A 26,688-nucleotide genomic window follows, 5' to 3' on the forward strand; every position below is an offset into this window, starting at 1 on the left:
GCAGAACTACAGCCATAGCTATCTACTATTCTTTGCAGCTTTAGTAGAAAATAAAACAAATTAACCTTGGGAAAAGGAGATTTGGAAGCTTAGTTTGTCATTTTCCTTTTCTCTGACTAATTAAAGAATTAATTTCTCAAGCGGCCATTCTATTTATTGCCACTGTCTGTAAATCAATATGTCTTCGTATGATAATACTAATAGGTACTATAACTCTTTATATGTTGAACACAATATACAGAGCATTATAGCTCCAGTGAAATATATTCTATTCGTGATACTCATTTTACATGATAAAATCAAAAGAAAGATATGACATTTACTCATAACATTCAGTGAAGGAAGTAGAATCAAGAATAAACCTTAGTACTGTTGACTTTCACAAAAATAATTAATTTCATAAGGGAATTGACAACCTTTGTATTTGACAACAGTACCATTGGAAATTAGACTTTACAAATTCACTTGTTACGTTACTGTGATTTTTTTTTTCTCTGAGTACAATGAAAAAGAAAGCCATTTCTAGAGAAACAGAGACTTGAACTGTAAACAAGGCTGAGAAATTCTGCTCATGAAAATGACTGCAAGTGGAAAATGCAGTGATCTTATGTCATGTCTGAACAAAACATTGTTTCCATGTATTTAAAAAAAGAAAAAAAAAAAAGAGGAGGAGATAGTTTTCCTGTTTAGTCTCTAAGGTACATCTACTCTTCTGTTGGGCCAGATTCTGAGCTTGTAAGAAATTAATCCACATACATTTGATTTCTTCGGCTCCTTTGGTCATTTTGGAAGCCCCCCCAAGTTCTTGGGGAGAGAGGAGGGATGGTGCCCTCAGTTCCTTTTGTGTGTTCTGCATGCCACAGTCAACTGAGGAAGAGTGGGAGGAGGGGGTGGCATAAGCCAGAAGACTTCTAGAGCGCTTAAGAATATCTGTCACCACATCACATTCAAGACTCAAGGTTTATATGTTTTTCTATCAGAAACTATACAGATTTTAATTGTCCATGAAGAAATTTTTTTACAATGTTGCTTGCTATTTATTGTCATTCAGGAAGCAAGGTGATTGCTACTTTTTTTTTTTTTTAAGAAAAATCCTGGCAAAATGGTAGAGAGGATCATTAGCTTATTCAAGTCTTCAAGACATTTTAAAAATGTGGAAAGAAAATCCCCACATATGGATAACAAGCTATATTTATTTCTCTTGTTCAGTTTGGAGGTTTTTTTTTTGGGGGGGGGGTGTTCTTTTTACTTTTGAAAGGTTAGCTATATGCCTTAAAATATTGTCAGTTAAAGATTTACGTGGTATTTTCAACAGTTTAAAAAGTTGAGTTCTTTGAATCACTCTAGGTGAAGTAGCATATGTGAGTAGTAACCGTTGGTCTTACCACAAGATAGTTTTGGTCTGTCTGTGCAGGAAAGGTTTAAGATTGGTCTTCAGCAAAACCACTAAGAAAAAAAAAAAAAAAGATATCAAAGATCTGTGAATTTTTTTTTGTTGTTCTTTAATCTAGCTGTAAAAGTGTGAATTTTAAGTTGATACCTGAGGTTTAAAGGAATGCAGCTTATTTTCTTTTTAAGGCATTAGAAGAGAGAAATAGGTATTATATGCAGCAATAACTCAAGTGTTGTTCTCCTTCTCTGAAACTGTATAATTCAAAGCTTTAAAGTACAAGAGTTTCATAGCTATGTATTTTCCAAAACTGTTAGGCAGTTTTATTTTCTTCTAATTTTTGCTCACTTCAAATTATTTATTTTACCTTAAAAATCTGAAATGCTCTAGCTAAAGAGGGAATTTGAAAAATACAGCATTTCAGATTAATGACTTGAAAGTAAATGGGTTCTCTTTGAGAATACTCCTGTCATGTTATTGCACTTCTTGTCCAGTAGATGTTGCTGTACATACATAAAATGGGAAATTTTCTAACTATCAAATTCTACATCTGCACTTAACCCAGTATTTGAAATAACTTTTTCAGTACAATTTACCCTACTGTGTTCTCAGCAGACTCCACAGAAGGCCAGAACTACAAACAGGAAGACTGTTAGTCAAACCATGTTTTTCTTCAACTGTAACTGTCTCATGCAAAGCATACTCACGTTCCTCGGTTTTCAAAGAAGTGAACTGTCCATGAAGATGCTGATTATTTTGCAGAGTCTCTTTTACAGTTAGTTGAATTATTTAAAGAGCATCGTCAACAAAATGCTGTTCCTAAAAAAAACAAACAAAACCCCCTCAACCCTCCCCCTTACATGTTACAGTTCCAAATTGCCGTTATTCCAAGAAGTGTCTCCCACTTCACATCAATGTCCTTCTCTGGGCAGCTTCCATGCTGAGAAAATAGTTTCTTCATATAAACTTGATGCACAATTGGGCTACATATGTTTTAGCTCTCACTAACTTTGCAGTGAGAATACTTTTGACCTCATGAAGTTCATATTGCTTGAGCTATTCTTTTATGCTTGTCTCTGACTTTGTCTCAAATACACGTTGTTCCTCAGAATTAAACATTAGCACACTGACCTACAGTAAGTAGAGTTTATTGATATATATATAGTCTTTGTTTATTGAGATGCCCTGAGTTAGTTTTTATAATTGCATAATAAACTCATCAGTTTTCACTTCTTCACTTTGAAACCCCCTTTTTCAGAATTATTTTAACAGTGGTTATAAGATACTTACTTACACTTTTCAATTTTCTCATTTTCACAAGACTGCTGAAAAATCTGGCCAGATGGAAAGATCAAAGAAAAATGCTAGGCAAAGACAAAATGATTTCAAGGTAAGTTATGGGGGGAGAACCTTGCTCTCTTTCAGTTGTCCTCCATAGCAAGATACTTTAGCGTCACCACCTTGAAAATCAGATTTCTTAAATCGTGTGTGTGCCCTTATACCTCATTCTCCTCTACTCTCTATCATGTGGAGCCACCTGTAAATCATACATTCCAAGCTGTTGTGTATACCAAGCACATGGCTGCTTAAGCACAATGATGGAGCTTTTTGCTTGATTTTTCTTTCCCTTCTTCTAATGCAGAAAATGATTCAGGAAGTGATGCACTCTCTGGTAAAACTTATCCGTGGAGCTTTGCTTCCATTCAGCCTCAGAGAAGGAGAATCAAGACAGTATGGGGGCTGGGAGATGAAAGCTGAACTTTCTGGCCAGTGGCTAACACATGTTATCCAGACTGTAAGGTAATGGTTCTGTGGACCTACAAAATGATGCTATTCTGGGAATATGTGTGCTTTAAGAGAAATTGGTTTATTTATTGCATTAAATAGCCTGAGTGGTGAGAATGTTAACATTTTGAAAATTAAGATTACAAAAAAATTACTTAGGGCAGATTTAGGATGCTATGTCCAAGTGTAATAAATAATGTCTCATGATATAGCCTTATTACATAATGATATATTCATTTTTTTCCGTAGCATCTTAGGAAGAAGTTTGAATAAAATATTTGCCTGATACAGCATAGACACTCCATGAATGAAACAGAATTTGATTCTTTACAGGAGAAAGCAATTATCTGCTTCATTTGCTGCACATCCTCCCATTTCTGCCAAAATGGGTGAAAATAGCTTCTCACTATAGTATCATTTTTAAATCATAATTTACTTTTAGAGTTGTTTTATGGAAGGTGATACTCCTGCTTATAATATCATTCTACTTATAATTACGTTTATAAACTTAGTAATGTGCACGTCATTAATTACAAAATGCCTTATTAATAGACAGAATTTGCTTCCATTTGTCTATGGAGGATATAAGAATTGTCATTATCTTTTGGAAACTTGAGTAATACCTGGATATGGTACTGTACTTTTTATCTGCAGTTTTCAAAGTAGGTAACAACAAAGCACAGAGGAAGAAAAGAAAGGGATATAATCACATATAGATATTCTCATTACAGATGGAGCTAGCAATTATACATACCTGCTGTCAAGTGTGCTTAACACTTTCCTGAAGTCTGTTGTCAGTTACGTTATCTGTGCTTTAACCATTCAGAAAAAAATTTCCATGTGAAGTTTCTTATTCTGGCTGAATTTTATGGAAGGCTTCCAATTTAAGAAGGAACTGACTTGGCATTTGATGAAAAGATGTAAAGGGGCAAGGGAACAGGCTTTGGCACCGGTGTTTCCCTTTTATGAGAAGCAATCCAATTTCACTCAAATTATAAAATTCTAGAATTTAACACTTGCATATCTGTAATATTGGCTTGGAAATTTAACCAACAGATTCTTTAAAGGTTGGTTGTGCTTCAGAGTCCTGCCACCCAAGGTATGATCCAGGCTGAGTTTATAGGATATGTGAAGGCTCTTTTTCAGGGAATCTCCTCTTGCTTTCTGGCCACTGCCCTGGTAATGAACAACTGAACTGAAAGCTGGGGAAATTCTCTCTCCCTCCCACTCTTTTCCCCACCTCATGTTCTTTACTGATGCCTGTGCTGGTGCTTTAGTAAAGTGAGCTAGACTTTAATGCAAAGCAGTCAAAAGTAGAGAAGAAAAAGGGCAACCTGGAAAAGAGGAACTGAACATACCATGATGGAGTACCGACCAGTGATGACCAGGTCAGAAGTTTTTGGAAGTGCTGCTAGTGCTTTTCTTTTTGAGCCCCCACGCTCTTTGACAATCTAATAAATTCTTGTGACTGACACTAACAATGAAGGTGGACTCTTCCCATGAAGAGTCCACACATTGCATAAACACCTTATTTGTTGCAAAGTTATGTAATAGTTTAAGTTTTATTTTTATAGTTCCTAATGTTATGAAGCACATGATAGAATTGTACTCTTTTCAGTGATCTCACAAAAGATTTACTGTCTTCTGCTTGTATTTAAGAATGCTAAACCTTACAAACTTAGATAACAAGGAGTTGGTGTTACACCTGTGTGATCTTAATTTTTCTGCTTGTTTATATGTATCACACAGCTTAAAGTAGGGTGGTTGCACAGTCTTTCTCTTGTACCCCACTTTGTCATTGCCCAGTTTGAATAGGTTCTAGAGGATAAATTAGAGATACGCGATAAGGTGATGCCATTGTTGGCAAGACTTTTGCCTTGTTGTAAGGATAGAAAGGTATATATTTGTTAGGGCAAGTTATATGAGGAAAAGATGGTCTTAGGGATGTGACAGCTGCGTGCTCCCTTAGAAATGGAATCAACTCCAAGTACAGGACTTCCGTGCAGTCTAAAGTCACTTAAACTTCTCAGAGATGGGTATTTACATCCTGTGTTTCCTGAATGTGCAGTGCAGATTTCTGTAAGTACCAATTCAGTAGTTGTGCTGAGCAGATAGCAGTCTGGTTAATGGTGGGGATTTGACGGTTTATGCCCAACGCTGAGGGTAAGGAACTGGAGCCTACAGGTGGATGATTGGAAATGTTCCACTTACTACTCAAACTTGTTTGCTTGTGCCTTCCTACTCCTGTTCTTTGGCATTTTCTAGTACCTGTGCTTTGCTCAGTATTAGCAGTCGGGAAAACGACTGCTTATGAATTATCCTTTCTTAAATATCCAAGAGTTGGATAAAAGCAGTAAACCTCACTTTGTGCCCCTAACTAAAGTGAGCACAACTGCAGCCTTTTAGTTAAAAGCCAAAATGCTATTCCTTGTAAGCAGCTTGTGTGTTACTGTTTCTAAAGGAAAAAATGGAAATGAATGTTTCCATCCTCAGCTATAGTAGCTGGTGACTTGTGCCCGGTCAGAGCTGGGAGCAAAACAGTGAATGAATTCACTCTTCACTTTGCAGGTAATGCAGTAGCTGTATTTTGGCTCCTTAAATGCGTGTACTCTTGGCAATGTGATGCACAGCCACATCACCATTTATGGCAGCTTGATGGCTGTTACTGTTGTAAATGTGGGTAAACAGTATCTCGAAAACCCTGTTGTAGACCTAGGATTTGATCTAGGCATTCACCTAAAAACAGCAAAAAAGCTACTTCTGCTCCAAAATGATTATTCTTGGATTGTAAGACAAAAGATGGATGCAGAAAGGCAGGCGGGGAAGTGCAAGAGGACAGTAGGAAAAGTTGGCATGTTACTATGACATTACTGTAATGTTACAAAAAAATACATCTGTGTTTGTAAGCTTCTGAACTAAGCAAATAATTAATCTTCTCTGAATGGGATGATCAGTTTTCAAAGACTCACTGTGGATGGAGCTGCTGTATTCACATATACAGAAAACATAAAAAATTCAATTAAGTTCTATCAGCTTAAAAAAACCTGCAGATTTACACTTCGGTCTAATTTTATTTGCTTTCCAGGCTTAGTTCTGAGTCTCTTACTGCACTCGAGATACCCAATGATATGCTTCAGATCATCCAGGATCTTATTTTGGACCTTCGTGTACGTTGCATTATGGTGACCTTACAACACACAGCTGAAGGTAATAAAAGGCTGCAGGTCTCTCTGTTTACTATCATATTTTTTTGGCTCTGATTAAGCCAAACCATGTTCTGGAAGATAACCATGTTTGTTACAGATATTGTAGTGGCAGTGGACTTCTCCGAGTTCTGTAATATCTCACAAGAGTTACTCAAATATTTCACTTTTCTGGCAGAAATGTGTGTTATGAGTGTTTTCTTAATCTAACGAATACAGTAGTTTAGATCTGTTTTCTTTGGGTTGAGACAGTTTTACAATGCAAGTGATTTATCTCATGATGCAGCTTTTCCGTATTGGAAATATCGTTTATTTTCTGAGTTCTTCTGTGAAGTGAAGAATTAAATAAGCAGTGCCCCACCCCCAAGAAAAAAAAAAATCCACAGCCCTTTATGAAGTATTTTAGTTGTGTGTTTTCCAAGACTGTTTACTAATATTATAATCCCCAGGCTTCCTACTGTGTACACAGCTTTTGCCATAAATGTCTGGATTGTCAAGGCCAGTAACACATTCTCTAAATCTGATGTGACTCTGTGTGCATCAGAGGCCATTCATCTTACCGTCTTGTATTCAACTCTGAAACTTGAATGTAAATGAAGTAAATCTTCCAGAAATAAATGTCTCTCTTAAAATGTCAGGGCAGATTGATCTACTAATTCACTTAGCAGTGTTTGGTTTTTTTCCAAAAGACTAATTACCCTTAATGTTAAAAAAAATTAGGGCTTTTTTTATCTTACAATTTAATCATTTTTTAATCTTTAACACATAATTCATCATTATTTTGTAGGCTGACATGACGCTAAGTGTTTTACCCAAGCCTCAAGTGTGCGAAGTGCAGGTGGCTATATTAAGCAAATTTTTAAACTTTTGATGACAACAAATCATAAAGCCTCTATGGTTTATTTGATACAATGTTGACATGAATTGTATTCTTGGCTCTTAATTCTTTTATTAAATCCTATTTCAGCATTAACCTTATTTTTCTGCGTTAATATCAAGCTCGTTGGCCATGCAAGTACATAGGTTGTCTTGTCTCTTTGAAACTCCTTAGGGAAAGTATTACCACTATTTCAGATTTCACTTAAAGTATGAGGAAGTCTCTTGTGCTTTTGTTCACTTAGCACAATTGAGATCAATTTTTTTTTTAAATGGCAAGTGAAAAAGATTCTTTTTCTTTTTGTGACATGAGGATGTCTTGTTGGACTGACTGCCCTCTGTCTAGGAATTGTGAGTGATTCCTCAGATTTCCTGACTCTTTCAAAGGAGGGAAGTATGTAGCTCCGAACCGTTTTCCTGACAATCCTTAGCTTATCAGATCTCTGTGAGCTATACGCCTAGCTTCTCCAGTGCAGTCCAGAGAGCTCTGATACGTGATTAATGATGAAGCTCTAGGCTAAAAAATCGGCTGTCTTACTAGTTTTGCCTACTTGTTGTGTCATAACAGTAGCCCAGTTCTCTGTTCAGATCCAGAGTTTCTGCTTCTTACGTCCCGATTGCTGGCCACGTACATTCTGTGGAGGAAAAACTCTCTTATGGTAGTCTGTACCTTAGATTTTTAGAAAAGCAGATTTACCAGTCTGTGTTTGAATGATTCTCTCTTTGAGCTGAACATCTTTATTCATACTTTTCTTTCTTGAATCAAAAGAGATCAGATCCCTTAAGATGCCGGTATATTACGTTGGCTGAATAATCATAGAATCATAGAATCGTTTATGTTGGAAAAGACCATAAGATCATCAAGTCCAACTGTTAACCTAGCACTGCCAAGTCCACCACTAAACCATGTCCCTAAGCGCCACATCTAATGTATCTCTCTTTTGCCTAGCCAATAACGGCAGCCTTCCTCGACTGCTGCTTCTATCCCCTATCAGTGAAGTTCCATGTATTGGCTATAGCATCAAACAGGGGAAAAGATGCCCGCCTGTCAGATGCCTGACTCTCACTCCATACTGTTGCACTGCATGCCTTATCTATGGGACCCTTTTTTTTTGTTCTTTAACAGCTAAAGCAAAATTGCATATGTTGAATGTGTTTAGATAGTTTTTTCTGGACAGGACCAGGTTAACTGGGCCCTTGGAGAAACTGTTATTTTTAGAGAACCAGTGAAAGAACAGTTAATGGATATTCTCATGGAGCTATGTAAATGTATCTCAGATGTAGTTATATCTGTAATATATAAGTCAAAAAGGCTCCTCCTGGACTTGAATCTCACCTCTATAATCTCTCCGAAATACGAACTGCATAGACTGCTGATATAAAGTTCAGTCTCATCTCTTGCTGCGTGTTGTAAGCTGCTAAAGGCATTCAGATCAGTTAAAATTTTTAATAGGGCATTCTACCATTAGCTATTTAAATAGGACAAATCTGCCCACGCACAGGGTTTTCTTGTTGTCTTATGATAAACGCCATATACTCATGCTGGCCCTGAGAAGCAGTCTGTGTTCTTTCCCTCTCGTGTGTGATCACTGGTCATAAAGGTCATGAAAGCCAAATTATGTGAATGCCAGACTAGACAGGGGGTTTACATGAATGTATTTGACTGGAATTTGGTAAGCAGTGAAACACAAGAAAGAAATTTGTTTCTCTTGTATTTGTATTGGCTCAGAACAGAATGCAAAAGCGAGCAGCCGCAAAAGTGAGCAGCCACAAAACCATGTAAAGGCTGACCAGTGCAGTCTAAAGCCTCATAAGAATATTGGTTTAATTAAGAGGTTTCCTAAATAGGGAAACGAAGAGAGTAATTATTCTACACAATCGCTTGATACTTTTTATCCTGACTAAGCCTATACTTCCATGAGATGTAGAATTGCAGGGTATAACACCATAACGAAGCTTCTTAATTTAGCTGATTAAAGCACCAAGATAGTGAAGATACCTTTTAGCCTGCATTGGTTACCCTCTTTTCTTGGATTTTGGGGAGAGATATGGTAATTCACTGAAATTTTTGCTCCTTTTAAAGGGAGTTTCCTGATGTACAGACAGTTCTGATGAGCAATTTATGTGTGAAAAACTATATGTCAAAGCCCCCGTGGGCTGCACACAGTTCGTCTTTGTTCTGTTCACAAGTTGATTAAGCCCCAAAAAAAGCAACGATGCAGAATGCATGTGTCCATAGAGGAATTTTGTTTCCAGTGCATGAGCTTTGGTTTCACATCCTGACTTGGTTCCTGTTAGCTTCAGTAAGCCTATAGAAGTTGGCACGTTCTGGGTAGCGGAAGAGAGTGCTTTTTGCATATGCCTTCATGTATTTTTGAAGAAAGTCTGGCACCATGGATCCTTGACCCTGAGTGGGGACTCTGAGCCTCTTTTATAGTTATTAAATATGAATTATATGCTGTCCTTTCTGTCTTTGCTAAAATGCTAGGCAGTTGTTTTTTCATTTTTAATTAAGAGCTGGACTATAATAGACTAGAGACTTGGATTCTTAAATGCAGTATTTTATGTTGTGATTAAAAATTTACAAAATAAAAACAGACCCAAAGCCTTCACAATATTCCTTTAATGTTAAGCTTTCCAGTAAAAGATGTACTTCATGCAACTCTTGCCATGTATCATAGATACGCTTCTCTATGTGGTGTCACCAGCATACCATGTATGAGTTCCATTCTTAGTCATTTGAGAATGATGAAAGCTTTGAAGCTTTTAGTGCTATTTGCTTGTATGCCTAGTCATTGCAGTCCCAATGTCTGTGGTTTATCTTTGCAAGTTCAAGGAGTTTTTAATAATGAAAATGAATACCTTCTCCCTCCCCCGCCCCCCCCTTTCTTGCTCTGTCTTACAGATATAAAGAGGTTAGCTGAAAAGGAAGACTGGGTTGTTGACAATGAAGGTTTGACATCGTTGGTGGGTATACTTGTGTGTCTTGTAGGCACTTTCTTTGCTGGATTTTTTTTTTTTTTTGCAAGTTTAATGAAACTGGTTTCTATATTCTCCAAAAATTGAATTATTTAGGACCTTGTCTATATGTGTGCATACTGGTGTCTATAGTTTTATTAAAATATGAAAACAGAGGAAGAGAAATACAAAATTTTTTGTTTGGATGGTTACATATTTACAGAACTCTTAACAGATCCCATCACCAAACACAAAGTTATTTTTTTCTTCCTTTTCCAAAATTTTTATTTGTACTTCTCAAATTATTATGCCTGAAATAACTTTTAAGTGATAATGGTACTATTAAACAGCAATATTTTTGAAGGTGCAAAACAGGGGAAAAAAAAAAAAAAGCCTAAATAAAAGCTTTGAAGATTTGTTCCATGTATTGAGACACAAAAATAAATAAGAATTGGGCATCAAGATATATAGCATGACTTTCTGCCTTAAGTAGGGTTATTTAAATGTATCAGTATAATTACTGCTGACCTCTAGCATGATTTTGCTGAGATAGATAATAATAACTTTCATTGTTAAGCATCTTATTTTAGGGATGGTTTACTGAAGTAAAAAATTATTTTTTGAGGTCACAACAAGTTCAGTTCACATCAAAATGCATCATAACTTAGTAGGCACACTACCATGGAATTGGTCTGTAGTTAAATAAATAGGTCACTTATATGTTATAATGAGAAATTGAACTGAAAAGCAACTAATTTAGGAGATTGCCTACACACAAACAACAAATGACTTGAAACCAAATTCAGATAAATTAGTGAGATGCTTTCTGGAAATACACAGTAATGACTAATGCCTAAAACACAGCAAGCACGTTGTAGGTGTGACTTAAAAACAATCTGCGAAAGCAGAAAGGGCCTGTGGGAGGGAGAGTTGCTTTGTGTATATTATCTAACAGAATGCTCCACAGACTTTTTTAGTTTTTCTTATTTGCTTCTATAAATACATGTTTGAAGTTGAGTAGGAGGGCATTAAGCAATCACAATATATACATTGTAGGAAGGAGTGTTGTTGAGCAATTGTAGTATTATAACCAGATTTACAGCTTCTGGTCTTGGTTTCAGTTGTCGCTGACTTGGGCAAGTCCCTTAACTTTTCTGTTTTTCACTCTATTCATCTGTAAAATGGAGGGAGGAGGAAGGATCTTCCACAAAAGCTTTGTTTCTTTATGCTTTTGCTGTATCCTAACCCATCTTTGTTTAAAAACTGTGTCAATCTTTTTTGTATTTAGTAATCACCCATGAATTCCTTGTATACAGGACTTTCCTAGATACCTTTTGAGGCCGTGGTTGAGACATGCCAAATTTTAATGGTGGCAGTTGACTATGTTTGTCATAGAAGGGTTATTTATCTACTGGAGTTCATTGTGGTAATATTTAGCAAAAATTGTAGCAAGAATTAGCCAATATAAACAAGGGCCAGGCAGTCTCTTTGGGGACATTTTAGGCTTAAGACAGAAATTGTATTTTAAGGTTGTAGGAAATATTGGTTGATAACCTCTTTAGCATTTATATTCCAGATAAAAAATACAGTAAGACACAGAACCAACTTTCCTCAGTTTCATAATATCCAAAGAATAACATATCTGAACAGCTTTCTTCTCCTGAGGTGTGATGGTTTATTATGTGGAAGCAAAAAAAAAAAAAAACCCAGCACGTTACTGCTGTTCTTTTTCTTTTAAGCGGGGCCAAAAATAATAAATACAGATTGTCTTAGTGGCTTTTTTCACAACTTTCAGGTTGCCATGCAGGCATCACTTTTATGATCCACCTCCACCCCAGCATTTACAGAAATAAAAGTTACTCCTAAGCCTAAAGCTGGTGGTGTGCCATAAACTATCTACTGAATGAAAAGCAGGTTTATGTGGCTTAGAATCCTTTTTTGTCCACCTCTTTGATACAAATCCAATAGGATGATGTTCCTCTTTTCCAGAGCAGTGACACCTCTCCACTTCAGGTTGCCCTTGTACAACAGCTTCCTGTCTAATACCAGCAGGCAGCCTCATTTAAAAAAAAAAAAAAAAAAAAAGTTTGACTTCACAGGGAAGAGAGAAAGACAAGGAAAAACTGACTAATGACTCTGATGCTGTGAACTCGTTTGCACTTTCAGAGTGAAATTGGTACGTGCATCAAGACATTCGTACTTCAGGTTTGGAAACCTGAAGGTAAAAAAAGCCCCCCAGACCAGTGGGGTTTTTTTCTTCCATGTGAAAGCAATTTCAATCTGTTTTTCTTAGAAACCTTTTGCTGAACTAAAATGCAGAAATATCAGATATCCCAGGTGAACTTCTATCCTGACTTAGATCAAGGAGGGGGAGGAGGAAGGGTGTCACAGGCATCTATAATGTAATTGTCAATATATGCTACCACAAACAAGCTATAAAAATCCTTCATGACCCTTTTAGAGGAGGCTGTTTGGTGTAGAAGTCTCTCATTCAGATAAAAAAAAATGTACATTGATCTATGGTAATAATTCTGTAGATAACTTAAGTGCAAAAGTACATCACTACAAAAGGATCCTTTGGTAATATATGAATCGTGATTTTTTTTTTTTTTTTATCTTATTTGGGATAATTTAGAAATTATTCCAAATGGGATAACCTTACCATATGGCATGGAAGTTTTTATATATTTGTGTAGTATACATTTGACATGCTTATCTAATGCTAACAAGTCATTTGCCTTTCAGCCATCCCAGTTTGAACAGTGCATTATCCATTCCTTGCAATCTCTTAAAACTGTGCTGGACTGCAAACCTGGAGAGGCCAGCGTAAGTTTTGATTTATGCTTTTATTTTCATTCTTTTTATGTAAATTACTGTTCGGTTTCAGAAGAAGAACTTTCAGAGAATGATACAGGGGTATAACTTTATTGTTTTCCATGTACATCCTTTTCACCACTTTTAGCACTCTGTTTCCTTTGTTAGGGGTAATTGTGTGTCTGTATATAAGCAGACTGGACCTATGTTTAAATCTTTAAAGCTGTTCTTTAGAAAGAATACTACTAATGTTATTTTCAGATAGCAGTAGATGTGACTTTATTTACATGGAAAAAGAAAAGAGGGGGGAGGCATTCGTAGAAGTTACTCTTCGCATAGTGTTGCACCCAAACTACTTGCAGAACTTGAATTCAGCTTTTTACTTCTGTAAACTTTACTCTAAATAAGGAGTCGTGATTGTCCCCATCCACTTAGTACCTTGCGGCCCCGATTGATTGTGATACTGATGTTTTATTTCAGGTTTCAGTGATCTAAGGAAGTTTAACACTTTTCCAAAGTTCCTTGGGCCCCTCTGTATGGGTATTCTTTCTCTCTCCTCCCTTATTTTAATTTTTATGGGTAGCTTGTCTAGTTTCTTACTGCAGATTCTTTTGAATAATGTTCATTATGGTCAATCCTTCTTGTTAGGGGTCAAAGATCTTTCAACATCCTGGGAGCTTTTGCTGCAATTCCATTAGCCAGCAATGATATGTATCACGTGTACTACGTACTAGGACTTCTTTCCTTTTAGAATCATAGAATCATTTTACTGTGTTGTCTACTCATGCTTGTCAAACTGCTTACTGGGACTTGTACTCTCTCTCCCCATTTTTAGGGTGGGGAAAAATTGAAACTGATCCATAAGAACACACTGTGTCCCAGCAACCATTCCTATAATTGTGTCATCTCTTTAGGGATAGGTTACTCAGAGCTTCCTTGAGAATAAGGCCACGTGAAGCTGTTCTGCTGAAATAATATGCTTGCATTTTCAGGTTTTCCAGCAGCAGAAAACACAGGAGGATGTGTGCCAGCTAAGCATTGGGATCATGCAGGTAGCTCAAGCACTTTTAAGTATGAAATTGTGAACACAAGTGATCAATAAAAATGTGTGCTTTGTACCCTGCCCACCTCCCAAAAGGCAGCTTAAGTTGATGACTGTGTTATTCCTCTGATATACTCTGGGATACTGAGAAATGCTTGACTTTAAAAGTATGTAGAGCTTAGTAGCTGAATCTGATGATATCAGATCCTCAGAGGGTAAGTGACATATTCAAGTATTTTCCTGATTGTGACTGTTCAAGATTTTGCTGATGATTGAGAGACACTTGCTGAGCTGATGTCATCTGACATCGACACACTGCAGTAAAAGGAGCAATGCCGATTTTCATCAGCTGAAGATTTAGCTTTTAATTTTTGTATCAGAAAACAATATTCTTTGTAACAAATTCTGTTTTTTTTTTAAAAAAATATATTTGAAATGAGATAATAGCATGCTTTAGGCTTTTGAACCATTTTTATAGTCTTCTCAAATAAGAAATCATGAGCCAAAGCAAAAATTTTAGATTTAGATTTTTGGATTTTAGTGATGCTTCTAAGATGTTTACTTGGGATCAACTGTTCAGATTTAACACTTGAAAACTATTAATAATGCCTTCTTTGCAAATCAGCAGATTATCACTGCATAATTTTAGCCATGCATGATGAGAATTACTTAGCAGAATTAAAAACTCCTGTGTTTTGCTACAAATAAGCTGTGATGCATATAAAATTGAAAATATGCTTTCATAAGGTGTAACTAAAATGTTACTGTATTTATGTAAGGTTTAAGACAAAGGTGATGATGGTTGTTCTGCTTCTACTGACTGTAGTAAATTATTATTATTTTTTATTTTTTTTAGTTCTGGCAGAAAATGTAGATCTTACTTTATTGTTTCCTAGGTCTTCATAGACTGTTTGGAACAACTGAGCACCAAACCTGATGGTGACATAGACACAGCACAGTAAGTAAAATAAATAGGACCTAGGTGTAGTATTCTGAAATTCTGGGTGCAAGTCTCAAACTTAAGTGGTGGTGTGCTTTTATCCCCTCCAATATTTCATATTTCTTGTGAATCCTTTCTGCTTCTGGTTAGTGAAGCTTTGAAATAAGAGCAGGTACTTCTTATGCCAAACAACTGAGTGACATCATGTAATAAATATTGTACAAGATAATGAATATGGTATTACTTATACCATTCTAATTAATGACAGTTGTGTGCTGTAGAAGCAGGTATGTTGTTTTTGACATGGCCTTACATGGAATGAATTGTCCTTGTCACTAAGTAATGTCTAATCATGGAGAAACAGCCCCTGCCTTTCTTACCTTCTGTTTTGACTGGTTCTATTGGTATTTCTGCTAAATTCTTGGAAGTTTGTTTGTTCGATAATTGCTCATGAGCCACTTATTTTTGAGACCAAAACGAGTCAGAATAGCCTGAATTTCCAAGAGTACCGATCATTTCTTTGTGAAAAGCCAGAGACTTGGCAAATATTGGTACCTGCAATATGCATTAGAAAAAGGCAAATTAACTGTGTTCCTAATGCCACTTTTTTTTTTTTTTTTTTGCTATTTGGATGACTCTGTTGGCTGGATAGATGTAAAAACAAAATGGAATCTGTGGCAAACCAGAGAAATTATAGAAAATTAAAATGCTTTAAGAAAGAAGGGTTTGTAGCTAGAATAGTGATGTCTGTCCACAAAGCTCCTGCAGGTTTTGTGGACATCTTAGAAAAACTGAGCAACATGGGCTGCTTTATTATCTGGTGTGAGGGGGCTTGAAACAAGATTCCAGTCTTCTGTTCCAATTGTTCATTTGAATCCACCATGTATCAGATAATCAACAGCACTATACTACTCACTTTTTAAACAATATTCCTAGTCTTTCAGTTGACGTTTCATCTCCAGATTTGTTTGGAAGCATTCATGAAGACTCAAGTCTTTCTTCAGTAAGTTTTGGCTTCTATTTCTAAAAGCTGATGTGAAACTTAATATTTCTCAAAGTTACAGGAATGTGGTCCTCTTTTTAAGTGTTTCAGTTTTTTGTTTTGCCTTTTTAGAGAGCAATTCTGTATTCTACAGGCATTTCCTTAGATACATATATATATAAAAGACAATACAAGGATAAAAGACTTGAAAGTAAGACTCTTTAAAAGTACTCTTTGCTTACGATATCTCTAGTATACCATCCTAAGGTAACTAATGAAGACATTTTTTGAAACCAGGTCCTCCTCAGAAACTAAAATGGCATCACTGAAATCAGTGAAAATAGCACTGGTGTTAAGACAGCTGAGAATTTGACTTTTGATTGATCACCTTGTTTTAAATAGTAAGAACTGGTCTGATTATTAGTTACTTTTTAAAACCCATGAAGATACAGATATTCAGTAATGTAGTGTTTTCCCCCAAAAATTACTTCACTGAGAGTAAGTATTGATTAGTTGCTTGGCTTGTTTGGATTTGGTTTTGTTTTTTTAGGAAATTGGAAAATAGGTTTTTAATATTCTTGACACTTTGACTTTGGTTAATGTACTTTCTTCTATTCCAGTGGCTGATGAAAAAATGTAGTTATTCCCTGCAAGAATCCTAGTGAAGAACCTCTTGTGAAGTTAATATTCCTTATACAGGTTTTAAATGTTGTCAGAAGCCCAGCTTTGCCTCATTTACAAGAGCAATAGACATTCCTGATACAATGAAGTCTCACAGATTGCCAAATGAGGCCAAGTTTCTGAATTGCAGACTATAATAATTACTTCTTTATATCATTTTATTCTTGCGACACATAGATTTTGATATTAACTGTTGACAGGGTAACTTTTTGTGGCTGTGACTTCCTCGTATATGTCATAGGTATGGATGTTTAAATAAAAAAGAAGAAATACACTTTTAGGCAATGTTTGGTTTCCATGGTATCATATTATTTTTTTTCTGTAAATCACAGAACACTATCTTCTCTTTCCTGATTGAGTAATGAGAACAGAGAAAGTGAGTGACCAGAGTAAGATTTATCAAAGTATTTTTAAAATTCTCATTTTTTTAATAGTCTGTATACCAACTGATTATAATTTAAAGTAGTAGGCAACTGCACGTCTCAATACTAGTCACCGTATTACTGGAATACAAAACTGTCAGGAGTTCTTCTGGGTCTGAAAACCAACACTTACCAACATTTTTCATCAGATCTGCTCTATTATGATGATTTCATTGCCAAATAATTTTGTTTTCAAAATATTTGCTGGTGTTGATTTTGAACTTCCATCTGAGGTAGAAAAACGTTTTCCCATTGGGAGAACGAAAGGGGAAGAGGGAAGATCAAACCTGTTTAAATAGTAGTTCTGTCTTGTTTGGTTTTTTGTCTCTTTGGAAAGTACGCCTTGTTGCACCAAGGTCAGGAAAAGGCAATTCTGGCATCTCAACTCCAGAATGTATTTGACCTTCTTGTAATTAAAAAAAAAAAATAAATCATTGAAGAATAGACATATGTTATAACCACCTAGAATTTTTTCAAGTTAACTGCTGAAATTATATTATGTACTTCTGAACCTTCTAGTATTTTAGAATGGGTGAGTGCATTCATTCAGTACGTGTTTTGCTTCCCTTGTTTTAGCCAGCTCATGTGAAAGTGAAGATGATCTTCAGTTAATTTTATGATGGTCATAATTCTTAGCATATTTCTTGAAATAAAGTAAAAGCCAGAAACAGCTTCCTGGAAAGCTGTCCAAACCTAATTTTTGTAAAGAAGTCTTAACCACAATTCTGTATTAGTCACAGCTATTCCAGTGAATGCTCCAGATCCTGTAAGAAAAGGAATACGTGTTCAATCATCATACTTGAAATTCACTCAGTTCTTGGTGTTTTATTGACAAAAATATTTGTAAACTCCACTTTATTTATCAGCATGTTTATCACACACACAGAGTCAATGAAATACTATACATTTACAGTATTGGTCATGCTGCTATTTCTTTTTTCTAACTATTATACTCTTTCTTCTCTTAAAACAAATTTTTAGGAACAGAGGCTTTTAATTGCACTCAGTAACTGCCGTTATCTGGAACGTCACACCTTCCTAAATATAGCTGAACATTTTGAGAAACATGGCTTTCAAGGTGTTGAAAAAATAACTCAAGTAAGTGAGAGCACTGGAATGAAGTATCATTGCTTGAAGGAAACAGTTTTTGTTTGTTTTACTTTCTGTGGAAATTAAGTGCAAGTGTTCAAATGGCCAAAAGGACTCTTGGGTGAGCCTTCTACAAATGAGTGGGACTCCAAGCATGGTTGGTTGTGTTCCTACAAGGCTTAAATAGCTGGTATAGAAAATGTGATCTCTTTCTTATTCAGGACTTGTGTGTTCAATGGCAAAGCTTATCAGATTTCTTAGTAAAGCTGTTTAATGTCACTGTGTTTTCTTAATGCAGAGAGTAAAAGATTGTTATCTCAGAAATATACTTGATAAATTATTTCATCTGCAATCCGCGTTACTGATAGCTGCTGTTCATAAACTAGTTCAGGGTTTTTTTGTTGTGTATTGGTTTTTTGGGTTTGTTTTTTTGTTTTTGTTTTGTTTTGTTTTTTTTTCAAAGAACGAAAATGTCAAAGTGGGCGGCTGTAGCTGTCTCATTTTCCTGCCTTTTTGTAAAGATTAATCATTTTTTATGAGAAATGTTGTGACTTAATCCTTAGGACCATAAAGCTAGCTTATTTCCAGAAACATTTGTTGGTTGGAAGTAAAATGTTATATTTTCCAGTACAGAGTACGATATTTCACTTGAACTGATGTTTCTACTATGTAGTACATCCTTAGTCCCGTTCTGCCTGAATGTTGTTTGAATTTCTGTGGCTTAAGTAATTTCGAATAGCATTTAAATGGGGTTGATATGATTTGTATGGTTAGTACAGTATACAAAATTACTCTAGATATTGCCATTCTTTGCTACTGAGACAACTTGAGAGTTGAGCTAGGTACAGTCAGTGTTGTCTGTATAAGCAAATAAGACATCTGTTATGTATGTATTCAATACTCTGTCTTGTACAGCCACATCAAAGTATTGCCATTAAAAGTCTGGTAGGTTTATAAATTACAAAATTCAAATGTTGAAGTCACAGATTAATTTCAAATCTGTTTTAACCCTTTGAAAGCACTGAGGGGTGCAGTACTGCATATATGGGACACATCAATCAGTAACGCTAGCTGGGAGGATTTGGATAATTAGTCATCTTAAGAGGGCAATTTTTGAACCCTTCATTAATTTTAAGAGAGGCTAGAAGCTCACAGAGGTTTAGAGGGCTTGGGTGATTGTTTCGGTTTTTTGTTCTGTCACCTAAATTTCTGTAAGTTTCTTAATTTCTTCAACTATTTATTAGATTAAAGAATTGACAAAATTTTTGAAGAACAGAATTTGTTTTTATCTGAGAAGACTGAAACAAAACTATACTTTTAAATTATTAGCTTTATAAATTGAATTTTAAAGTGAATTTTGTAGTGTATGTTAGTAAAAACTATCTGTTGTTTGGGGGTTTTTTAAAGTCGCCGTTGTTAGGAGGGAAATCATTATTATCTAATATGCTGAAAATAGAGAAATCATAAAATGGTAACCAAGAAAATTTCCTTACATTCTACGTGGTTCCATTTTTTTTTCTTAGTGTGCCAAATACAAAGTTACATAAAATGGCCAAACTTTATACTCTGCTTTAGCACGTGCCATCTTGACACATACTTATGATACTCACCAGTAATTATATTTAATTTCTACATAACTCTCTTAAGTGCTTTTCTGTGGCAATTCTTTAATTCAACTTTTTATCATCAGTTTAGTCAATTAGCAAGTGGAAAAAAAAATGTATACTATAACATACATCCTAGCTTATTGATTAAGCTTCTGAATAAAATTGTTTCCACAGTTCTGAGACTTAGATAAGGCAGAGGGGTTACTAGGATAGAGGCTTAAAATGGCTTTAATACAAAAATTGAAAACTGTAGTTACAGGGAAGTTCACAGCAAAAAGATAACAATGAGAGAATTGTATATTTTTATGAGCATTTACCCCACTTGGGAGTCAGGAAAATGGGTATACACAGTGGAAGTCGTTGAGGCCTTCTACTCTGCTTCACACAGAGACACACCCGCAATCCTGGCCTCAAAATAATACTCAGTTGAATTGTTCATTCTTGCTTGCAATCTTTCCACCAGCTGAAATACAAGGTTACCTATCACTATCTTAATTGTGCATTGAACTTGAAAGAGTTGAAGAGGACTCGCAGAAAACAAAAAACCTGTACTGAACGTGTAGATGATCTTTTGTACTGAATGACTGCAGAAGAGGGAAGGTAGAATTACTTAATTCTAAAACACTTTGTTAAGGACAACTGAAGCAGTTGGTTCACAGATTCTTTGAATGAGTGTGTGTTTGCAGGGACTTCCCACTGGAACTTGTACTTTATTTTTCCCACTAGCTCAACCCTAATTAGGAATGGTCTAAGGATAATTATTCTCCCTAATCATAAGAAACTGAAGTGAAGAATGTCTTGAAACCCATTCCAGGTTTACATTTCTGTGATCCTGTGTAAGGGGAAAAAGAGTGAGATTTCTGTACATTGTTGAGTGTGGTGTTCTTTTTCAAGTCTTGACTGTCAGCGGTCGGGTAGAAGGGAGAGAAGAAGAAAATAGCCTTGATCATCTCCTGGGACCAAATTCTCAGTGCCTCATGAAAATCCTATCTTTGGGATATAGATCCTCTTGTGACAAATTGGAAGAGGCTCATCAGATAGAAAAGCAGGAAAGCGGTGGTGTCTCTTGTTTCTGAGCACCAACTTCACCATCCCACCTTTCCTGAATCTGGCAGCAACTTTGACCTCAACAATGCCTCTGTTTTCCCCTGCACTTACGATCTCATTCCTGAAGGCTTATCTGTCTGTCTATTCCTGACTCAAATATTACAGTTCACTTTTCACTTAGCAATATAGGCATGCCAGAGGAGAACACAGTTTAGAGACATCCCTGCAGTGAATAAGCTTCATCCCTTATTCTGCAGCTTGCAGCATTAAATCTTTAGAAAGGAATGATAAGGAGTTGGTATTCTTCTTTTCTTTTTTCTGAATTCCCAGGTTGATCTAGAGCCCTGCCTTCTTCCTCACTTTTAAACCCCTTTGCTTCTTCTTCTAGAAGATATATATATACACACAGACATGCTTTTTTCCCTAATGGTTGAGGAAAATGAGTACTAGTTTAAAAGCCTTACTTTGCTATTGCTTAAGCTCTTACTTATAAACATAAATACATTTAAGTAGAAGTCACATGATATTTTCAGCATATTTTATTTTCATTTAGCATCCATTACCATCCGAAGATACCAACTTTCTGCTTAACATTTTGATACGCATTGTGTTCCAGAATTGTTTTAGAAGCTATAATTACAGGGGGTACCTATGTTTAAATTTTATACGAGACTTTTTATTGAAGTTGTTCAGGTACTATGAACAAACTGTGCATATCCCTTTAGCTTTCAGTGTGGCTAAGTTGTGTGAATTACTAAGAATTGTATAAAGAGCTGTTGAAGAGAAAAATTCTGCAGATGCTGGTGAGCTGCAGCTTATGCATCTGTTGTACAGATATGCCTTGAAGTAGAGCGGGAAAGTTCACGTGTACAGTTTCAGAAGGAAGAGACTCCTGAATAAATATGTGTATTTTTCAAATATAGAGCAGACAGTGAGAAATTGTAGTATTACAATTGGTGGATCTTAAGTATTATACAAAAATCTCCATGTTTCAGGATGGAAATTATTATGGGCATATTTTAAAGCATTGACAAAAGTCAGTTGTTTACTTGGTGCAAGATCAAGACCTCCTGACATGCAGGAAAAAAATCATGCCATTAGAGAATTACGGATTGATCTGCATGCTTTGGTATTCCTTGGACTTTTCCCAAAAATGTCTGTTGCTGAGCACAATCAGAAAAATAAAAATTATAGTGAGTAGGATGGACAGATAATATGGAAGTTCCTAGGTTTTTATGTATGTAATTATGAACTGAAATGTGTAAGTAATTGCTACTCTTTACCAAAAATTAAAGAAGACATGAGATATAATTCTTGTAATTAATGACTATTTATTATGTTCTTTCTCTTACTTTTTTTTTTGTTTTGTTTTTTAGGTTAGTATGGAATCCTTGAAAGAGCTGGATCAAAGACTGTTTGAAATGTACATTGAATTCAAGGCAGATCCGATAGTCGGGTCATTAGAACCTGGCATTTATGCAGGATATTTTGATTGGAAAGATTGTCTTGTTCCAGCGGGTAAATATCTGCTTATTAAACTCTGAAATTATTTTAGCAGTGATTGATAGGAGCTAAAATGTACTGTACAATTAAAAACCTTTTTCTAATCTGTGTTTTTAACTTTTGACAAGTTCTTATAATAAGTTCTTTCTCACAGACTTTACTTAATTCTTAAATCATTTTTCAAATACCCCCAAATTATTAAAGTAGCTTTTATCATTGATAATCTCTTTAACACTTGTTTTTTGTGATTATTTTGCTTCATTGGTTATATATAATAGAAAGAATTATAAAAGACATCTTTGAATTTCATAAGAAAATAGCATTGAGATTGTTTGGGATTTTTTCCAAAGAAACTGGCTACTTTTGTAATAGATGTAATTACAGTTCTGAAAAGGTAAAATTATGAGAAAATGCATACTATAACAGTAGTTCAGCAAAGAATGTTAAACCATCGAAGAAGGGCAAGTATAAGGTATTTAGAATGACTGAGGTGTTAGTCATTATTTAGGTGCTTTAAGAGCCTCTGTTTTAAGGAAGCATAATATAAATGAGTCTGGCTTGGTTTGTTTTTTGGGGTTTTTTTGTTTTGTTTTGTTTCTTTAAGTAGTGAATACTGTGCACATCTTAACATTTAGGTCCTTTGAACATCTAATTTGTCATATCTAAAACTAATACATCTAAATCACTTATCACATGAATACCTGGTTAATGCCAAGTAGAAATTAGTTGTGGGACAGTAGTACGTGGCATTTTGAAGGTGATCTTCTATTAATTTTCAGTAAATGAATGATTGACATGACAATTTGTACTTTCTTGTTTTGATTGTTCCATTGAGTTGTATATGGCAAGCTCAGTAGAAATTTTGTGGTACTTTAAAATTTGATAGGGAGGTAATTACAAGAAGCACACTTGTAATCTGTGAATCAAGAGCTGCAGCGCTTGCTCACTGGTCCTTAAAAACACAAAGATTTTAGGGTTTAGTACTTTAGAGAAAAGGGTCTCTTCTATCTTTTGTTAACTACTTTTGTGCTCAGAATATATGCTGTAATACAGTTTATAGCGGAAATAACTTAGATTTTAATCTTGCCTGTTCAAATTTGTATCTGAATAATGCATAACTTCTCGTCATGTTTGAAGTATGTTTTTGCTTGGCGTGTTTGCATTCTCACCAGCTAACAAAGACAAAGCTGTTGTGTCGGCTTTTTATACGCTCATTTCTTGATCTAGTGCATTCGGATCTACTTACTAGACTCACGTTGCCTTTAGGATTATTCTGTAGTATTTTTTCATTTAAAGGGATTATTGAATTAGAGGCATGCCTTAATCTTCTTGTTGTCCAATATATAGTTGGGTTTACTTACATTCTCTGCAACATTTGGCAAAAGTCAAAGGGAAGGTGGTGAATATTAGACTCCTTTTCAGGGTTACATATCATAGTGTTGGCCAAGAGGTGCCAATTCAAAGTAGTAAAAAAGTTGTTTGGGTTTTTTTTGTTGTTGTTGTTAACCCCCAAGCTAGACATGTTAATAAGGGACATATAGTCGCTTCTTCCATGCTTCTCCACCTTGATGAACTGTCTTTCTGATGGATAAATTCTGTCAAATGTACCCTGTTGACTATTGGTATAAAAGAGTAACTTTGAGCACCTTCAGTTTGTCTCCTTGTAGCAATGGTTAGTTGACTCTGAAAATATTTGGTGCTCTGAAGATAAAATTAGTGACTGGGAAAGCCTCCCTCTTGGAGGAGGTAGATGAACTTCATTATTGAAAAGGACTAGGAAAAAAAAAAAAAAACCTCTTCATGGGGCATATGAGAATCTGACTTTTTCGGTATTCAATTAAAAAAAAAAATCACCCAGCAAGCATATAATTGATTTTTTTTCCAATAAACTTGTATTTACAAACAGCATTAAATTGTACAACAAGATTATAGTTGAGAAACTATACCCTTATGTAATCTAAAAGATGCAGTTAGTACTGCAGTAGACATACTATCCTTTCATTTTCCTCTTAGAAAAACCCAAACCAAGCAAAGCTCTGCTTTACAGTTCATATCCAAGTACAGCATGAAAAGTATCTACTTTATTAAACTAAAATAGTGTACAGATGACTGGGAGTGGGTCACACTAGAGTCACACACACAGTTCACTCAAGGATTTGTTAAGGATCGACACATTGATTTGTTGAGGAAAAACAATTATTTGTATAGTAGAAATTACTATCTGTTCTTCAGTAACCTTTATGACTGCAAAATTTAAAGATTTTGAGTCATTTGACTGGTTTAGATCTTGACTTCTGTAGCCTTAATTTTAAAAAAGAAAAAAAGTTGATGGTGTTAGCAAGACAAAACATTTAGGCCTGAGCTGTGGTCCTGAGTGGTACTATCAATGATGTGTAGTGTTGCATAATTAAAGATACTCGATGTTCCTTAGTGGATACAACTATGCCTGATTGCCAAGACGTAATAGTTTGGCCTGAAGTTTTTTTTTTTTTATATGGTGTTTCTGCATTAGCTTTCAAATAGTACTAGTGATAGTAAAAAGGCAAATTTTGACAAGAATTCTTTTTTTTTTTAATGGAAAGAGGAGGGCAAAAAACATCAATTTGCCCATATTTAAAAGATAAGGTAAAAGGCAAATAATTTCCCTGATGTGGTCTGAAACTTTCAAGCATTCCATCTGGCGATTGAAAATTTGACCAGTTGGGACACCATGTTGCTAGTCCAGCCTAGATCTTCAAGACCGCAACTCTTTTGAACAGTTGTACTGGTCAAGCGCTAGCAAGCATTCCTTTCTTGATGCTCCCCCTGCTGTTACCGAGCAGAATGAAGAAGCTAGAAGGCTGAATAGAATGCAGAGAAGACCTGATCTGGGCTATCGGGAAAGTAATGCTTTTGGGTAGATGGAATTGTTCATGGGGAGGATACCGGTGCTGGTAGAAAATAAGGTAACTGCAAGGGAGGGAGCAGACTGGAACCGAAAGCTTGTGATGAAGACTGGTATCAAGCCAGGAACGAAGGTGGAACAAAGGGGGAAACCAGGGCTGGATGAGCAAGGTAGAAATATAAATTAGGGTAGGATTTAGAAATGGAATTAACACAAAATGGATTGAAAAGGATTATACAAAAAGGAGACAGACTTGAAGTGCAAATAAAAGGGCAGAGAAGTCCGATAGTTACTAGATCAGTGAGTTTACCAGAAGCTGCAGTGTAATCGAAGAAATCCCCTCAATCTTGCACTTTTGTCCTCTAGGGATGACAGCCTATTGATGTTACTGATCGCTTTCTTTGCACAGCTGGCAGAACGTATGTATATATTATGATATAGTAACACTGCAGGCAATGCTACGTGCTATGTATAGGCTGAGAAACACAACAATGGCCTAAATGTTTTGCCTTGCCAATGCCATCAACGTTGTTTCTTTTTTAGAATCGAGGCTACAAAAGTCAAGGTCTACATCATCAGCCAAATGACTCAAATCCGTATAAATCTACTGTACAGAAGTTACATGTATGCATTGCCAATTCTGTTGTTGAACCATGTACACCAATGCAGTAGGAGAATTTTCTGGTTTCCATTCTGGTTTTTTGTTTGCTTTCTTTTCAATGTCAGTAAAAATTATGTACAGAAAAAAACTACACAAAGACAATGAAGTATAATCCAGTCTTTAAATAATAACATTTTTTCCCACACGGGTACACTTGACTTGCTTCATGAAATGGAAGCTGGTTTGGTGATAAAACTGGGTTTTGTGTTAAGTGGAGCTGTTACAGGCAAAATCTGTCCTCAGCTGTTACAGATTTTGAGAATTGAGTGAATCATAATCTAGGAGGGGGAAAAAAAGTGGAGGCAGGATTCTGTCCCTGCCTCCACAGGGTTTTCTATGTCATGTTAATAACTTGCTTAAGCATTTTTGTCTTTATCTTTAAAACACCTTCTTTGACTCCTATCAATTTGAACATTCATGTTTAATTTGACTACCTAAAGCCTTGTAGTATATTCAGACAAATCTTATCCAAACACCTTGACAATCAATTTATCATTGGCAACTTTGCAGTCATCTGTCTGTAAGTACTGGGGACTATACTTCCTTGCAACATATAATTCATGGGGAAATAGAAGGACAAGAACAACTGTAATAAATGAACAGTTCTGAAGAAATTAGAATGAGGTTAAAAAGCCTGTCTTTTGAGCAAGCTTTGAAAAACATGTAATACTAAAGGTTTGTACCGTGTTTCTGTCAGTGTGGAAAAAGCATACGCCTTGCTCACTTAAGCAATTGTCCTGTAGTTATCAGATATTTACTTATACATATGTTTTTTGTTACAGTTTTAAATATAAGGAGGGGCAA

At 35.7% G+C, this 26,688-nt stretch overlaps 1 protein-coding gene across 4 annotated transcripts in view; it reads left to right on the forward strand.

Moving 5' to 3' along the window:
- The window catches only part of EXOC2 (exocyst complex component 2), a 133,138-nt gene that overhangs the window by 72,972 nt on the left and 33,478 nt on the right, over positions 1–26,688 (forward strand). For all 4 annotated transcript variants that reach the window (XM_087762275.1, XM_087762252.1, XM_087762259.1 and 1 more), the window contains exons 14-23: positions 2,712–2,780; positions 3,033–3,190; positions 6,261–6,382; positions 10,160–10,221; positions 12,958–13,038; positions 14,019–14,078; positions 14,965–15,026; positions 15,945–16,011; positions 18,075–18,191; positions 22,213–22,354. In XM_087762275.1, the coding sequence (XP_087618401.1) occupies positions 2,712–2,780; positions 3,033–3,190; positions 6,261–6,382; positions 10,160–10,221; positions 12,958–13,038; positions 14,019–14,078; positions 14,965–15,026; positions 15,945–16,011; positions 18,075–18,191; positions 22,213–22,354 (940 nt within the window). The remainder of the gene's footprint in view (positions 1–2,711; positions 2,781–3,032; positions 3,191–6,260; positions 6,383–10,159; positions 10,222–12,957; positions 13,039–14,018; positions 14,079–14,964; positions 15,027–15,944; positions 16,012–18,074; positions 18,192–22,212; positions 22,355–26,688) is intronic.

This window comes from Nipponia nippon, unplaced genomic scaffold (assembly GCF_047370975.1).
Source record: "Nipponia nippon isolate SJK-2023a ecotype South Korea unplaced genomic scaffold, ASM4737097v1 scaffold_1, whole genome shotgun sequence".
NCBI classification, from domain to species: Eukaryota; Metazoa; Chordata; class Aves; order Pelecaniformes; family Threskiornithidae; genus Nipponia; species Nipponia nippon.